Below are 17570 nucleotides of genomic sequence, written 5' to 3'. Positions count from 1 at the left end.
CTCCCTAACAAAAGGGGATCGCCGACCTGAAAAATAGACACCTCCTTGAAGTTGCATATGCCTTAACGTTCACTACAAAAATGCCAAAACCATATTGGGAAGATGCCATTCTAACATTACCTACCTCATCAACCGAATGCCTAATCGAACACTTGACTTTGAATCATCCCTCCAAAAATTTTAAAAAATCATTCCTACCTCATGCCTACACTCTAACCTGTCTCTAAAAGTATTTGGCCGTACAGCATTCGTCCATATTCATCCTCACAATCGGAATAAACTAGACCCTCGTGCAGTTAAATGTGTTCATTGGGTACTCCACCACTTAAAAAGGCTACAAATGCTATGATTCAATAAACACCTTACTTTCAAAAGCTCTCTCTTCAGGGGAGAACTTGTATGAAGATTGATTCATAAATCTTGATCTTTCTCCTCCTGAACATACCTCAAACTTAGATTCAAATTCAAATTCGGTCACACCATCAATTTTCAATATGCCACATAAAACATAACTTGAATTCAGGGGGAGATGCAGAAAAACAAAAAGACAGAGATACTAGTTTACTCAAGGAAGCCAAAATCAAAGGAAAACCCCATATCTGATGATAGCTCCAGATCCTCGAGAGCCTGAATATTCTAATATCAACCTACCCATTGAACTCAGGAAACAAACTCGATCATGTACTCATCCCATGTCAAAATTTTTATCATATAATAATTTATCTACGAGATTTCATACTTTTATAGCTAATCTCGACAGAAACAATTTCAAGAGACATTCAAAAAGCCTTGGAAATTCCTGAATGGAGAAAAGCAGTGATGAAAGAAATGTAAACCCTTCAGAAAAATGAAACTTGAGAAATGATGGGCCTACCGAAAAGAAAAAACACGTGGGATGCAAATGAGTGTTCAATATAAAATATAAAGCTAATGGGACAATAGAAAGATCTCGTCTTGTGGCAAAAGGATACACAAAAACCTACTCCACAGATTATACAGAAACATCTGCACTAGTGGGAAAACATAATACAATACGTGTTCTCCTATTTTTAGTAGCCGATTTGGACTGGCTATTTCAACAACTCGGCATCAAAAATGCATTTCTAAATGGAAAATTAAGAAGAATTGTCTGTGACTTTACCACCAGGCTTCTACCTACAAGAAGAAAATCGGGTCTGCAAACTCAAGAAGTCACTGAATGGTTTTAAACAGTCACCAAGAGCGTGGTTCGATCGCTTTGCAAAGGTGTTGAAGAGACAAGGGTCCCAACAAGGACAATTCGATCACACCATGTTTTATCAACAATCGAAAAGCGAAATGAATACAATTTAATTTGTATATATATATATATATATATATATATATATAATCCTAATTGGAGACAACATAACGAAAATAGAAAGACTAAAGAAATACCTGGCAACTGATTTCGAGGTACAAGACCTAGGACATACGCGATACTTTCTGGGAATGAAAATTGCAAGGTCAAGAAAGGGTATTAGTGTTTCACAACGAAAATACATTCACGACCTCCTATCTGAAACAAGGATGCTTGGATGTATATCGAGTGACACGCCAGTTGACACGAAAAGATAGAAAATACCGGAAAGCCAGTTGAAAAAGAAAGATATCAACTACTAATTGGGAAGTTACTCTATTTGTCTCGTACTAGGCCAGATATTGCATTCGCAACAAGTGTTGTAAGTCAACATATGCACTCACCAAAGGAAGCTCATATGAATGCAGTATTTAAAATTCTCCAGTATCTAAAAATTCCTCGGGTAAGTGATTATTCTTCAAGGAAAATGAGAGGAAGGAAGTAGAAGTGTTCACTGATGCTAACTGGGGTGTTCTACAGAAGATAGGAGTTCGATAACTAGGTACTGTACCTATGTATGGAGAAACTTAGTAATTTTGAGAAGCAAAATGTTGTAGCAAGTAGTGCAGAAACTCAACTTAAGAGCAGTGGCACAAGATATCCGTAAAGGATTGTGGTCAAAGAAGCTTTTGGAAGAAATGCAGGCCAATATAAAACTCCCAATAAAATTGTATTGTGACAATAAGGCAACAATCAATATCTCACTTAATCCAGCGCAACATGATCGAACCAAAAATCTAGAAGTGGACACACACTTCATCAAGGAAAAAATAGAAGGTGGAGTAATATAGATAAACTACGTCCTTGCAAAGGAGCAAATAGCAAATACCTTCATCAAAGGACTACCTCGAGCAAGTTGGATATGGTCAACATATACCATTTAACTTGAGGGGAGTGTAGAAAACTGGTTGATCAAGTAGGATTATTTTAGAATGATTGATGTGCCTTATTTAATTATTTTCATAGTTTGGTAGAATTATTAGCTCTCCTAATGTAGGAGATTATGTTTCCATATTTATATGTATTTGGTTGTATATAAATATATGAACATAGAGATGAATAAACAACACAATTCACACAAAATATTGTGTGGTTTTTTAGTTTCTACAATTTTCGTCGGTAAAACGATATAAGCACATAGACACATCCATGATTGAAATTAACTTAACTTACATTCCAGTTGGCAGATTAGTAATATAAAAGACAAAATGCCCCTGCTATTGCTGTTCAGTCTTGCCAAGGATTATCAAACATGTTTGGCTAAGCCTAATAAAAGTCGAGTTACTTTTAAGCAACTTGCAAACATGTTTGAGCATTTTTTTGGGGGGACATTTTCAGTTCAAAAGTATTTACTTACTTTCTACAAAAGTACTTTTACCTTTTAGCCAAACATGCTCACAGTGACATTATAGTTTTTACACACATTGAGAAGATGGCTATTTGGAAGCATTTAGATTTCTTAAGAATTTCCAGTTGAAATCTTGGAGCTTATTAGTTAAGGTGTGCATTGTAATTGTCGCATCTGGAAGACTGAGGAACGATTCTGAGCTATATAAGAATATACAAATCCAAAACGTGTTCTCCATGCATTACAGCTACATAAAAATGGTTAAACCACAATTACCTGACCACCAGTATCAGGCAAGCCCAAGACATTTGCTTGGCCAAAATATCCATGAATTGACAAAATGACAACATTAAACACCATTGGTATTCTACCAAGGAATGTTTCTAAAGTGGAAGGGTCGGGAGCTTGGAGGATGTCAGAGAGGAGATGCATCATCTCCAAAACCCTTGCAGCTGTATCTCCCCAACCTCTCTCGAAACCCATCCCTTGCAATCTGCATTCCCAATGTGTGTCATAATCGACTAAAGTATATATATCCTGAAAGAATGATGCATATATGAAAACTCACGTATATTCAAATTCGGAATAGGGGGTGTCTGGTGGTAGCTTAGAGAGATAGTCGTCAGCCTTTGTCAAAGCAGACTCAAGTGTCGATATGCGTTGTATCCGATCATTCAACATCAACATCTATATGAATAATATATTAAATATAACATAGCCATTTCATCTGGTAAAAAGCAATAATTTTAGTTTATGCTAGAACTTACATGCCCTTTATACTTGTGCGCTCGAAGGAAATCAAGTAAAGGTTCCAAAGATTCTTTATTGCGAAACATGATTGAAGAAAGATGACGGTTGAGGAACTGGACACCATTGCCAATGGACGAGGATCGAGTCGGGTGAGGAAACGTTGCATTGAATGGCTCAAGATCCAGTTCAAGAACATAGGGGACATCATTTCTAGCAGATATAGAAAACAGATTACAGTGAGCACCCAAAAATTACTCATCTTCCAAAACTAGGCAAAAATTTAACTTCAACAAACAGGAAAGTCACTCACTGTCCATCCACAAGCTCTTCCTTGAATCGTAAATATTCAGAAACTGTCAATTGGTCGACGCTGAGTTCATAAACATTGACACGTACAAATTCCCAAACACCAGGCCTTGGTCGGACAGCTATAGCGACAAAAGGTGGCAGAATTATGGCTTCCTATCACCAAAGAGAAGCAGAAATTTAATGCATCTAATTTTACAGTTCGAAGAAGAACAAAAGTCTCAATTTGCCACCCCCAGTTCCCAATATTTTGCTCATTTTTCAATCAAAATAATTAGCCGGCCAACAAGTCAATGGAACTGCATACAAAATACAAACTGACAAAGCCCATAACTGAGTTTTAACAATCCTGAAAAAAAGGTGAAATTAAAGCAGCTTACTCAATAAATATATGCTATGTCTTCCTCTGTTCGAAGTCAGTAAAATGCAAAACTTATGGATTTTACTTTTTAACATTGCAGGCCACCACAACAAGCCTCTATATGTCAACCTTTCATTTTCAACAACACATCCACACATTAAAATATTCTGCAGGTAAACGCAAAAATTTTCTCACTTTCTAACCACATATTCTCCAAAAATTCACTATTCAAAACAATTGTTTTCCAAAAAAATGGCCATCAAATAAGGGCTAAGACTAGATCAAACTCCAGGTACTTTTTTCTCAAAAAAAAAAATAAATTTAAAAACCCACATATTTCTCTGAGATAAAATTTAAAGAAAAAAATTGAGAATTAATTTGAAAATTGAAAGAAAATAATAATAATAATAATAATAATAATAATAATAACCTGAGCAGACTTTAAGATTTCGCCAAAGGGTCCATCGCTGAGTTTCTTCTTTCCAGCATCATCAAAAACAATGTTGTCCAGCTCATCGATCAGATGATGTGGCTGCAGTATACCCTTCCCTTGGGAGACATATCTTCAAACAAATAATAATATTTTTACTTTTTTAAAGAGTAGCGATCAGTAATCAGATAAAATGAAAATAAAAACCTCAAAGCAGTTTGAAAAAGTAAAAATCAAAAATCAAATCATGTAATCTTACAACTGCCCAGCTGACAAAAAGTTGACAGAATTATATTTCTTGTTACGAATTTTCTTTTATGGATTTTCAGAAAACTAAAATCTAAATAAATAAAAGAAAAAAGTGTACCTGGAAAGGAGAGATACTAGCTCGTTTCGGTGAGCAGAAAGAGTATCCTCCACCCTCTCTTTCATGCTGGGTAATCTTGCTAATTTTGGTGTAGTCATTGAGAATTTTGGCTATATTTTTGTATCCAAGAATAATAAATTTTCCCCTTTTCTTTCTTAAGATTCTTGGAATTGAAAGGAAGTGTGAGATAGTAATGTTATGTACTGGTAACAGAGACCGAAAGTGATACAGAGAAACCCACACACAACAGTGTGATCTAAAGAGAAGGGGAATAATACTTATTTGAGAACGCGTGATTTATAAAAGGAAAGAAAAAGCTTTCGACGCATAATGGCTCCATTATTCTCATTTTTATCAAAATACATTTTTTCACCTTTTCATTTTAATCATATATTTTTTATTAAAATAATATTACACATAAATCAGAAAGATTTCTTTATTTCTCATCCACACATTTTCCATCAATCTACTATTTAAAAATTCATTTTTCCATAAAAATAATTGTCAAACACACTCAGCCCTTATTTGAGCTACATTATATTTCTAAGAAATTATTTTTAAATAGTGTATTGATAGAAAATGTGTGTTTAAAAAATAGAACAAAATTTTGAATTTTTATGTAATATTATTTTATTAAAAATATGTTATTGAAATGATGTCAAATCACTATTTAAAAATGTATTTTTTTTAAAATGTGACTCAAACATAGTCTCAACCCCGCTTGACCCCCATTTTCTAGAAATGAGAATGATTGGAATAGTGTTTTTTTAAAATGAGTGATTGAAAAAGAAAAAAAAAATTTCGATTTACGTGTAATATTATTTTATAAAAAATTATGTGGTTGAAATTAAAAGAGAGAAAAATGAAATGTAATATAATGAAATTTAATGAAAGCCAAATGGGGTTCAATATTATTTTATAAAAATTATATGATTAAAAATAAAAAAGATAAAATTAAATTTTGAAATAAAGGGAGCTAAAGGATAAGGAGACGGGATAATATTCTGTTTAAACGTCAATTCTGGGTCCATCTGAAAATTTATATAGTCCTAACAAAATGATGACATTCAGGCACCAATGACCATTTGTGAGAAGACAAATGACTGTACGTTTCTTTTGAACACTACTGGTCTGAGACTATTCAAAGTATGTGAAAATTATTGAGACACGTGATTTTGTAATGGGCAAAAAAGTTGAAATAAGGACAAGGGATCGACAGTCCGGGTCACGTGTACACAGTTTGTGGTGTCGTGCGTACGGGAGCGGAAGAATTGAACCACTCAGCTTCGAGTGTTTAGAGTTGGAATAATTTAACCCCATGTTTGTGTTTGATGCCATTACCTGAAAATGAAAATAAGGGAATAATATTTTTTAGAAAATGAGTGATTGAAAAAGAAAGAAAAGTTTTCGATTTACGTGTAATATTATTTTATGGAGGATTATGTAATTAAAAATAGGAAAGAGAAAAATGGAATGTAATGTAATCTAATTTAATGGGAATCAAACTGAGGCTAAATTATAGTTTGTGTTTGATAGGGATTAAAATTAGATTTTTTAATAAATTATGATAGAAATTTTTGAAATATGTCATTGAAAAGTTGTAAGATTCATAAAATATGAGGTTAATATTAATTATTTGACTTTGATTTACATTAAAATCAGATTTTAATCCATACCAAATAAACTCATAATCTTAATTTACTTGGCGTTAATATAGCATAAAATAATAGATTGAAAGAAAAGTGAAATTAAATTATTTATTTTATTTTACCTATCATTAGAAGAATTTGACTGATCTTATAGAATGAAATTTCAATTTTTTACAACTCCAAACTTTTAATCAAGCCCTTGTTTGAGCCCTATTCTCCTAAAAATTCATTTTTTAAAATTCATTTTCAACCACACATTTTTCAATAAATTAATATTACACGCTAACTTAAAATTTTTCCTTAATTTTTAACCATACATTCTCTATCAATCTACTTTTCAAAATATATAATTTCTCCAAAATGGGGCTCAAACAAGGGAAGTGAACGTGAAGATGCTTTGAATTTGTGCACAAGATCGATCCGATTAAATGTATGGCCTTGGTTAATTGTTAAAGTCGAAAAAAAATCTTGATTTCTTCTCGAAGCAGATTTCATAAGGGATGCAGTTTAGGAGTTGTAAGATTATTTTGTTGGACTTCCCCTTCTGATCAACTAAATTTTTTGGACTGTGCTACAGAGCCCGGGTTGGACTGTGCTACGTCCAGGGCCGACCGTTGATATTTTGCACTTGGGAGGCCCGCCATCAGCATTTTCCAATCTTTTTAGACGCAGTGGAGCATCAAAATGGATTACATGTAAGTCTCTGCGGTTCTATATTCTAATAGTTCATTTATTTGCTAAAAAATATACGAGCAATAGCTTCTCAATATCTACTATGCTGCATAGACATGATTTCAAAAGGTGGGCAGATGTCTCAGCAACGAGGAAGTTAAGGTGGCGATTGGCAAAGAATTACTTGGGCAAATTTGTGTTAGACTCCCTTTGGACTCAGCTGGTGCTGACACATCAGTTCCTCACTTTCAGCAGAAATCCTCTCCAACAAACAGTAACAAAGATAAAGTCTAGTGATTTGAAAATATGATAAATTCTGTTTTAGCTTTGTTACAGTGTGTTATCTTATCCTCATGTGTATATATATATATGTAACTATCGATTGAAAATAAATCATCCGATTCCTTAATATTTCACTTCATTGTCTCTTCTATTTATCTCTTTCATGGTATCAGAGCATCAGTAAAGCACACGCTATTAGATCCTTGACAACATTATCTTTGCAAATATGACCTCCTCTGAGCCTTCCGCTGCTCCCTTTGTTGCTCCTAATATTGGAAATTTGATGACTATTCGTCTCGACGGTGACAATTACCCTCAATGGTATTCTGTAATTGCTCCTATTCTCAAAAGCAATGACTTAATGGGCATCACTGATGGATCTGAAGCTCAGCCCTCTCCCTTTTTTCCTTCTGAATCTGGCCAGACCATTGGCAATCCCAATCCAAACTATGCCACTTGGTATCGCAAGGACCAATTTGTCATCTCCTTCATCAACGCATCTCTGATGCCCAAAGTTTTGTCTCATGTCTGTGGTCTAAAGACTGCCCAGCTAGCATGGACCTCTCTTGCCTCACGTTATGCCTCACAGAGTAGGTCTCGAACGACACTTCTTCAACGACAACTTCGTAGCCTCCAACAGGATAATAAAACTTGTTCTGAATATCTGTCTCAGGCCAAGTGTCTTGTTGATCAGTTAGCTTCTGCTGGTAAACCTTTCGATGATGATGAACTGGTTTACACACTTCTGAGTGGATTGGATGCTCCCTATCTCCCATTTCAGAACTCTATCACTCTAGCCACTAGAGACCGTCCAATGTCTTTTACAGATGTTCAAGCTGAGTTGCTGTCATTTGAGCATCTTCTTCACTCTCATCATAAGACCATCTCTTCTGATTCCGCGTTTGCCTTTGCGGCCCGTCGAAAGCCTCACTATTCTCAGGGTTCTGCTCCTTCAATGAAAGCTTCTTCCAAACTGCTGGCTCCTACATCCGGCTCTAGCATATTACCTGCTCCCACTAATTCAGCTGCTGAACATGTCTCTGCTCGGCCTCCTTGTCAAATATGTGGCAAGACCAGTCACACTGCTCTTGATTGTTTTCATAGATTTGATTTTTCTTATCAAAGGCGTCATCCTCCTCAAACTCTTGCCACGATGGTTGCCCAGGTTAATGCCGCTTTCTTGGCTAAGGTGAATGGTTCTTCAGCAAGCAACACCTGGTTTGCTGATAGTGGTGCAAATCAGCACATCACTAGCAATCTTGAGAATCTCTCTCTCCAGCAACCCTACAATGGTAGTGATAATATTGCCGTTGGCAATGGCACTGGCTTGGAAATTTCCAACACTAGTTCTCTCCTTTTTCATACCCCTTCTTCTCCTTTACTAATGTGTCCTGTTTTTCACTGTCCACAAGCCTCAGCAAATCTTTTGTCCATTAATAAATTTTGTCGTGACAATAATTGTTTATTTATATTAACGGGAACTTCTTATTCTGTTCATGATGTGCAGACGGGCAGGATGTTACTCAACGGTGCGAGTGAAGGTGGTTTGTACCCAATCCATTTGAAGTAGTCGTCTCGTCAAACACTACCTCCTTTCGCTGCTTTTCTTGGTGTTTCAACCTCTGCTCACGTCTGGCATTCCCGTCTTGGTCACCCATCATCATCAGTTGTTTCGCGTGTTCTCAAAGATTACTCTTTACCTGTTCATGGTTCTATAAATAAATTGGGTGTTTGTCATCCTTGTCAACTTGGCAAGAGTAAACAACAACCTTTCACCAATTCGAGTCGTGTTTCTTCCCACCCCTTAGAACTAATTCATACCGATGTTTGCTCTTGTTCTACCACTTCAGTTAGTGGTTATCACTACTATGTTATTTTTGTGGATGATTATTCAAGATTTACTTGGCTTTATCCTTTGCACTCCAAAGAAAATGTTTATTCTTGTTTCATTCGATTTAAATTGCTTGTAGAAAATCAATTTTCCCACAAAATAAAACAATTACAATCTGACAATGGTGGAGAATATGTTTCTACCCAATTTAAGAAATGTTTATCTGATCATGGAATTCTTCATCGTTTAAGTTGTCCATACACAGCTCAACAAAATGGCCTCGCCGAACGTAAACACCGACATATTATGGAAACTGGTCTTACCTTATTAGCTCAATCTAAACTCCCAATGACCTTTTGGGTTGATGCTTTCCTTACTGCCATTTATCTAATTAATCGATTACCAACTCCGGTGTTAGATAACTCCACCCCTTTTTTTAAACTTTTTGCGACTCATCCAGATTACTCTTTCCTTCGCACTTTTGGTTGTGCTTGTTATCCCCTTTTACGGCCATATACTTCCAATAAAATGCAATTTCGAAGTAAACAATGTATTTTTCTTGGTTATGCCTCCTCACACCGTGGTTATCGATGTTTTGATCCTTCCACTGGAAAAGTTTTTATCAATAGGAATGTTGTGTTTGATGAGACACTTTTTCCATCTGGTTCTGGTGCAACTCCTTCGGTCGTTGGGAATACACCTGTTGCTCAACCATCTAGCACAACAGTAACACCTCAAAGCTTTGGTCCCCATCACATGTCAGGTAATACTCATCCTTCAAATTTTTCTTCTCTTATATTACCACTTTCTTTGCCCACAGACGTGACCACCTCACTTATTACACCAAATTCCAATGCTACTACTTCAAACCTCCCGGTCCCTACTTCTCCTATGTCTCTAGACCATTCTTCTACTGATCCAAGTCCTTCTTCCACTGCGTCTCCTTCACTAGAACCCGAACCCTTACGACCTCCTCCTTCCCGCATGGTCACAAGATCTCAAACTGGCTCTCTTAAACCTAAACTTTATCCTGACTACCAGGCTCATTATGTCACCAAATATCCACTCGTTGCTCTTCACACCAACTCTTTACCCACCGAGCCTACTTGCTATTCCAAGGCTGTGTTATCACCAGATTGGAGGAAAGCTATGGGAGAGGAGTTTGATGCTTTGGTTGCAAATGGTACATGGTCTCTTTGCCCTAGACCTCCTCATCACTCAGTTGTTCGTAATAAATGGGTCTATCGCTTGAAGCAAAAGCCCGATGGTTCTATTGATCGCTTTAAGGCCCGACTTGTGGCCAAAGGTTTCGATCAACGGTTGGGAATTGATTTTACAGAAACTTTTAGTCCTGTTATTAAGCAATCTACTATTCGTATACTACTTTGTTTGGCAGTTCATTTTAAATGGCAGGTTCAACAACTTGATGTTTCGAATGCGTTTCTCAATGGCTTTCTTGACGAGGAAGTCTACATGGAGCAACCACAGGGTTTCATTGACCCTCAATTCCCTGATTTCGTACGTCGATTACATAAGGCTTTATATGGTCTCAAACAAGCCCCTCGGGCTTGGTTTACTCGTCTACGAGACTCACTGTTGGAGCTTGGTTTTCTCTGTTCCTCTGTTGATACATCTTTATTTATGCTTCATCAAGGCTCTACCCATATTTATATTCTTGTATATGTGGATGATATCCTTATTACTGGTTCAGACTCAACTGTTATTGCTTCTACTATCATTCAATTACAGCAAGAGTTTAAACTTAAGGATCTTGGTTCTCTGAATTTTTTTCTGGGTATTCAAGCTTATCGTGATGATGATGGTATCCATCTTAGGCAGTCCAAATATGTTGCTGATTTGCTTACTCGAACTCATCTCTCTAAAGTCAAGCCTGTGGCTACTTCTTGTATTATGGGACCTAAACTCTCTCATCACAACGGTGATCTCCTTCATGATGATGATGCTACTGAATATCGCCAGTTAGTTGGCGCCTTGCAGTACTGCACTTTGACACGTCCAGACATCTCATATTCTGTTAATCAGCTTTGCCAGCATATGCACTCTCCTTCTACAACTCATTGGACTGCTGCTAAGCGTGTCTTACGCTATTTAAAGGGTTCCATTGATCATGGTCTTTGGCTCTCTGATGGTCCTTTGACCTTACAAGCATTTTGTGACTCTGATTGGGCTGGAGATCCAGATGACCGACGATCTACTTCTGGTTATGGTGTGTTTCTTGGTTCATGTCTGATTTCGTGGTCGGCCAAGAAGCAAAATGTTGTTTCTCGTTCTAGCACTGAAGCTGAGTATCGCTCTCTTGCCTTCACAACTGCAGAATTATCTTGGGTATGCATGCTCCTACGTGAACTTCGGATTACTCTTGCAACTCCCCCCATCCTTTGGTGCGATAATGTTAGTGCAATCTCCCTTTCTGCCAATCCTGTGTTCCATGCTCGGACCAAACATGTTGAAGTTGATTTCCATTTTATCCGGGAAAAAGTCGCTAATGGTGAAATTTGTGTCAAGTATATTAATACTCGTGATCAAATTGCTGACATTTTCACCAAAGGTCTTTCATCCAATCGATTCTCTACACTACGTACCAAGCTGCTGGTGCTTCCTCCACCCATCAGCTTGCGGGGGACTGTTAGACTCCCTTTGGACTCAGCTAGTGCTGACACATCAGTTCCTCACTTTCAGCAGAAATCCTCTCCAACAAACAGTAACAAAGATAAAGTCTAGTGATTTGAAAATTTAATAAATTCTGTTTTAGCTTTGTTACAGTGTGTTATCTTATCCTCATGTGTATATATATATATATATATATATGTAACTATCAATTGAAAATAAATCATCCGATTCATTAATATTTCACTTCATTGTCTCTTCTATTTATCTCTTTCAATTTGCACCAACAGACTGTGATAAACGATTATCTGTAAACTGTATCCTTGTATGCATCTCTAGATTTATATTCGTATTCGACAGGCTGCAAATTCTTCAATAGCCATGGATCTTTGAGAGGATCATGGTCAAGAACACAATGAGGCCTAGCTTGACGAAGGACAAACCAAAGAACCAGGTACATGAAAACCACGACAGGGCGCTGAGTGCCCCTATTAGTATTCTCCGCCTGGATGAGTATGTGGGTTGATTATTGTGTGCTTCAGCAAGTTCCACCGTATAAGTCATCTTTGAATTGCCTTTACCATCAATAGACAATTCTGAAAGTGATTCTTCTGCGCACTCAGTATTGGATTCCGGGGGGGAATTCCCTGTTCCTACCGAACTCTCTTCTATTGTATTGGTAAGATCATCTTCATCCGATTCATCCCTGTCATTGTCATTGTCATTGTCATTGTTTTCACCCTTCTCTTCATTTTTACTCATTTGCATAATTGGATCATATTCTAATGTGTCGATTCCTGCACAAATTGTTTCTGGTGCTTCCTCAATTTCCTCTTCAGCATTTTTAAATTCTTTCTGTTGACAGACAACTAATTCCAGGGTGCTGTTTTCTTTCATCTCCTGATTTGCAGAAGTTCCCACATTTGTTACAACAACTCCAATAGCTTCAGTTGAAAGCTGCTCGTTCATAGAGTCTTTCTCAATAGCAATTTCTGCCATAATGTTGGACGGATAGCTGAGAATTGGAAAGGAGAAGGTTTGCACATCCTTCGCATAATCTCCACAGTGACCATTTTCAGTATTTTGTTCATCATCATTATGAGATATTTTTTGTTCACAAACTTGGATTTCCGCATCAGGATAATCACATTCTTCTTGTTCCACCAATTGCACTTCTGCATTATGAATGCCATCATCTATTTGTGAAATCTCAATAGCTTCATTTCTTTCACTTTTTTGAACAGTTTCAATGGGCAGTGAACCTTCTTTGTCGTCGCTGTTTACATTTTCATGTTCAATAATAGGTCGACTGTCAAAAACTGACAGTAATTCTTTCCCACCTTCACCGTAATTCTCCAAAACTGTAGTTCCTGGCATGGAACTAACTGTGCTGACAATTTCTTGATCATGACGATTTTTAGTTTTCTCTTCACTAAATTGCATCTCTACAGCATTCAGTTTTCCGTCAATATTCTCTTGCATATTTTTGTCATCTTCTGCCATTATTTTATCAATACGAGAACCATCTTCTTTGGCCAACTCTATTTCTACTTCATGTTTGTCCATTTTGTTCTTCGACTCAGGTTCAAGAAGCAATTTATCATCAAATGTTGGCAGTTGGAACTCTTCCTTAATAACAGTCACATCGCCATCAGCAATAGGCTTCTCATTCTGAAATAGGAAATAAAGGTATGAGAATTCTGATAATATATAAGTGTTTAGCTCATTAGAAATGTTCCATAATTTTACTCTTCTCTTGCAACTAACTTGATCGATTCTGTTAAAATTGGAACGACACCCAGAAGATTGCAAAGGATATGCAGAAATCGAGAACGGCTCCATGTTTATTTTTATTTCTTAAAAGAAAACTTTGTTAAGGTACATCCCGGAAAGATTAACAATCAGCATATGTTTTGTTCACGGGGTGATGTGGAAGAACACATTAACATAGAGAAGGCATGAATTAAAATAGAATTACCAATATCAAGTACTCAGTAAAGGAAAATGAAGCAGAAACGGTCTTGATCTTGTCCACATCTGCTGCTCCTGTGCTGAAAATTTAACTCAATTTGATAAACAAATTGGCAGTGATAATTATTCATGAAAAAAATCCATTAAATAGAAAAAATTTCATATACCATGGACTTTTCTTTTCCAACGGATGTGTACGAGGAAGAATAAACTGTATTTCTTTGCTTGCATTATCTTGACCATTATCATTCGCAGGGAGTTCTTTTGGCAAGGAAAAGGTTAGCACGTCCTTGACATGATCTTCATATTGACTGTTTTCAGCATTTTGTTCGTCATCATGACAAGAGATTTGTTCATAATCTCGAACAATTTCTGCATCAGGACGATCACATCCTTGTTTAACCAATTGCATGCTTGCTTTGTGAATGCTGTCATCTACTTGAGCTGTCTCAATAGTTCCATTTCCTTCAATTTTTTCAACAGTTTCGGTTGGCAAAGAGGTTTTTTTATAGACGTTTGTGTTTTCATGGTCGATAATAGGCTGACTGTCAAAAAGTGGCAGTAATAATTCTCGCCCACCTTCACCAGAATTCTCTGTAGCAGTATTTCCTGGCATAGAACTACACTTGGCGATTATTTTATCTTGATCGCGAAAATTCTTTGTCTTGTATTCTTCTTCGCTAAATTGCATCTCTACAGCATTCTTTTTTGCTTCAATATTCTCTTGCATTTCTTGGTTATTTTCTGCCATGATTTTATCTATAGGAACGCCCTCAATGGTGTCATCATCCTTGGTTAACTCGATTTCTTCTTCACGATTCTGCATTTCATCCTTCAGCTCAGGTTCGAGAGGCAATTTATCATCAAATGTTGGCAGATGGAACTCTTCCTTAATAACAGTCACAGAGCCATCAACAATAGGATTCTCATTCTGAATCAGGAAATTAAAGGTATGAGGATTCTGACTTTGTGTTTAGCTCAGTGGAAAAGTTCCATAGATGTATCTTATCTCTTGCAACTATCTTGATCGACTCCAAAAAAATTGAAACGGTAGAGAGAAGATTGCACAAGATATGCAGAAAAACGAGAACAGGTTCTTTGTTTATTTAAAAATAAAAATAAATGATCAATTACATCCGGGAAATATTAAAAATCAGTTTCTATTTTCTTCATCGGGTCACGTGGAAGAACATACTAACATAAAGAAAATAAGTATTAAAATAGAATTACCAATTTCAAGTTATTGGCGAAGACGCATGAAGCAGAATCAGCCCCAACATCCATATCAGCTGTTCCTGTGCTGAAAATTCAATGTACTTTGATAAACAAAAGACTGTGATAATAATTTATGGAAAAAAAATCATTTAAATAGAAATGATGTCATCTACCATGGATGAGGAAGAATAAACTGTATCACTTTGCCTGCATTATCTTGATCATTCTCCTCCTTTAATGTCTCAGGAAGTTCTGTTGGAATGGATAAGGTCTGCACGTCCTTGACATATTCTTCAAATTGGTTGTTTTCAACATTCTGTTCGTTATCATTACAAGAGATCTCTTGTTCATAATCTTGAACAATTACTGCATCGGAATAATCACTTTCTCGTTTAACCGAATGCATTTTTGATTTGTGAATGCTGTCATCTACTTGAGCTGTCTCAATAGCTCCATTTACTTCAATTTTTTGAACAGTTGCAATCAGCAGAGAGCTTTCTTTCTTGTTACTACTTGTATTTTCATGATCATTAATAAGTCGACTGTTGAAAACTGGCATGACTAAATCTTGCCCACCTTCACCATAATTCTCCGTAACAATATTTCCGGGCATGAAACCACATGTGCTGATAATAATTTCTTGATCAAGACAATTCTTAGTCTCGTCCTCTTCACTAAATTGCATCTCTACAGCATTCTTTTCCCATTCAATATTCTCTTGCACCTCTTGGTTACTTTCTGCTATGATTTTATTACAAAGAACACCCCCAATAGCATCATCGTCCATGGTTAACTCAATTTCTACTTCAGGATCTTGCTTTTGGTCCTTCGATTCGGGTTCAAGAAGCAATTTATCATCAAATGTTGGCAAATGGAATTCTTTCTTAGTGCCCTCGGTATTGACAGCGCTTTCCAGTTTTTTAGTATTATCAGAGCAGCAAGCCTCTTTTTTCTTATACGCAGGACCTCCCGTTCCACCATTAATTTCAAGCGTGGGCTTTTCATCCTGAATCAGCGAATCAAAGGTATGAGGATTCTGATACATGAAGAGCTATTAGCTCAATTAAAATGTTGCATAAATTTTACTTTTATAGTAATATGTTTTTGGTTATTAGCGAAATTTCAAGTTGATCGCTAAACTCATTTTCTTTCAAAATGGTTATTTAACTTCAATTTTGATGCAATCTGATGTGGCAGTCGAGCTATTGCGATAAGCTGAAACTCAACTTTTCTGTCATTTAAAGTAATAGACGTGGCCAGCATGATCAAATTGTAACAAACTTTCAAGTTACCAACTAGAAATTGAGTGTCAGCATGTGATTTTAGCCCCTTACTTTTCTCTTGCAAATTAACCTGATCAAGTTCATGCCTCTCTTTCGGGACATCCCCTAAAACTGGAACGATACAGAAGCATGAACGAATCGAGAAATGACCAATTCTTCTAGAAGAAGGGGAAGGAAGAAAACTTGATCAAGTTTTTCCAAGAAATATTGATTATCAACATATATTTCGTTTCCACAGTGTGATATGTAACATCATGAACATAAAGAAGACGAGTTAGAAATAAGATTACCAATTTCAAGTTCTCAGTAAAGAGAAATGAAGCAGAATCATCCTTTACCACATCCATATCTGCTGTATCATTGCTGAAAATTCAATTCAATCAAATCCATCAATATGAAATTTTAGTAGAGTTACAGACTTCATTTATCAAATTGATGATTATTACAATTCATGGAAAAAGTAGAAATAATTTCACATACCATTGATGGTTCTTTACAGACAAAGATGTATTAGGAAGGATAAATTCTCTCTCTGCGCTTGCATTATCTTGATCATTCTCTTTGTTTGATGTCTCAGGGAATTCAGTTTGTAGACTCTGCTCCACCTCCTGGTGGCTGTGGTGGTTCTTGCCAGATTTCCGTCCCTTTCTCCTGACTACGAGGGCCGACACTATAGCAGCAGCAGCCGCCAAGGTGGCTACACCCAACAAAACCACCGCTCCAGTGGCGCCTCCTGCTTTGCCTATTTTCATTGTCATCTTCTTCTTTTCTTGCTCATGGTATGTCTTTTTGGACTCCTCCATACCATATTCCTGCACTTCTTTCACTTAATATATTATCTCCCAGTTTCTGGGATGTCAATCTTTGGTGTGTTTCCCTATGCATTCTTTCATCTTTTCGGGATTTTCAATGTTGTGTTAGAGATAAGATGAAGAGCAGGGATTGCTTTTGGGAATTGATTTTTTGATCATTAGGAGAAAAGTGAGATTCACCCGTGAAAAAAGAAGTCAAATATGATGGCTGAAATAGTGAAATAACGATCAAAAAAATCAATTTTTTGGGTAAAAATTTGCTCCCAAATAGGCCCGTAGTGAAAGAA

General features: G+C 36.6%; 2 protein-coding genes across 2 annotated transcripts in view; both read right to left on the bottom strand.

The window, feature by feature from the left end:
- The window catches only part of LOC111394205 (sucrose synthase 2-like), a 22486-nt gene extending 17270 nt beyond the window's left edge, over positions 1-5216 (bottom strand). Inside the window, exons 1-6 of the mRNA XM_023019972.1 lie at positions 4941-5216; positions 4574-4706; positions 3787-3938; positions 3494-3686; positions 3295-3413; positions 3003-3219 (exon numbers count right to left, since the gene is read on the bottom strand). Of these exons, the coding sequence (XP_022875740.1) occupies positions 3003-3219; positions 3295-3413; positions 3494-3686; positions 3787-3938; positions 4574-4706; positions 4941-5038 (912 nt within the window). The 5' untranslated portion in view covers positions 5039-5216. The remainder of the gene's footprint in view (positions 1-3002; positions 3220-3294; positions 3414-3493; positions 3687-3786; positions 3939-4573; positions 4707-4940) is intronic.
- Positions 5217-12214: 6998 nt separating this feature from the next.
- On the bottom strand, positions 12215-17459 carry LOC111394197. The gene is made up of 7 exons (XM_023019962.1): positions 16952-17459; positions 16762-16834; positions 15362-16194; positions 15204-15273; positions 14141-14904; positions 13981-14053; positions 12215-13673 (listed from the first exon to the last, which is right to left on the bottom strand). The coding sequence occupies exons 1-7, from the start codon at positions 17272-17274 to the stop codon at positions 12375-12377; spliced, it is 3435 nt and encodes a 1144-aa protein (XP_022875730.1). The 5' UTR covers positions 17275-17459; the 3' UTR covers positions 12215-12374.
- Positions 17460-17570: the final 111 nt, after the last annotated feature.

This window comes from Olea europaea, chromosome 1 (genome assembly GCF_002742605.1).
Source record: "Olea europaea var. sylvestris chromosome 1, O_europaea_v1, whole genome shotgun sequence".
Classification (NCBI taxonomy): Eukaryota; Viridiplantae; Streptophyta; class Magnoliopsida; order Lamiales; family Oleaceae; genus Olea; species Olea europaea.
This window is presented reverse-complemented; position numbering and strand designations above follow the sequence as displayed.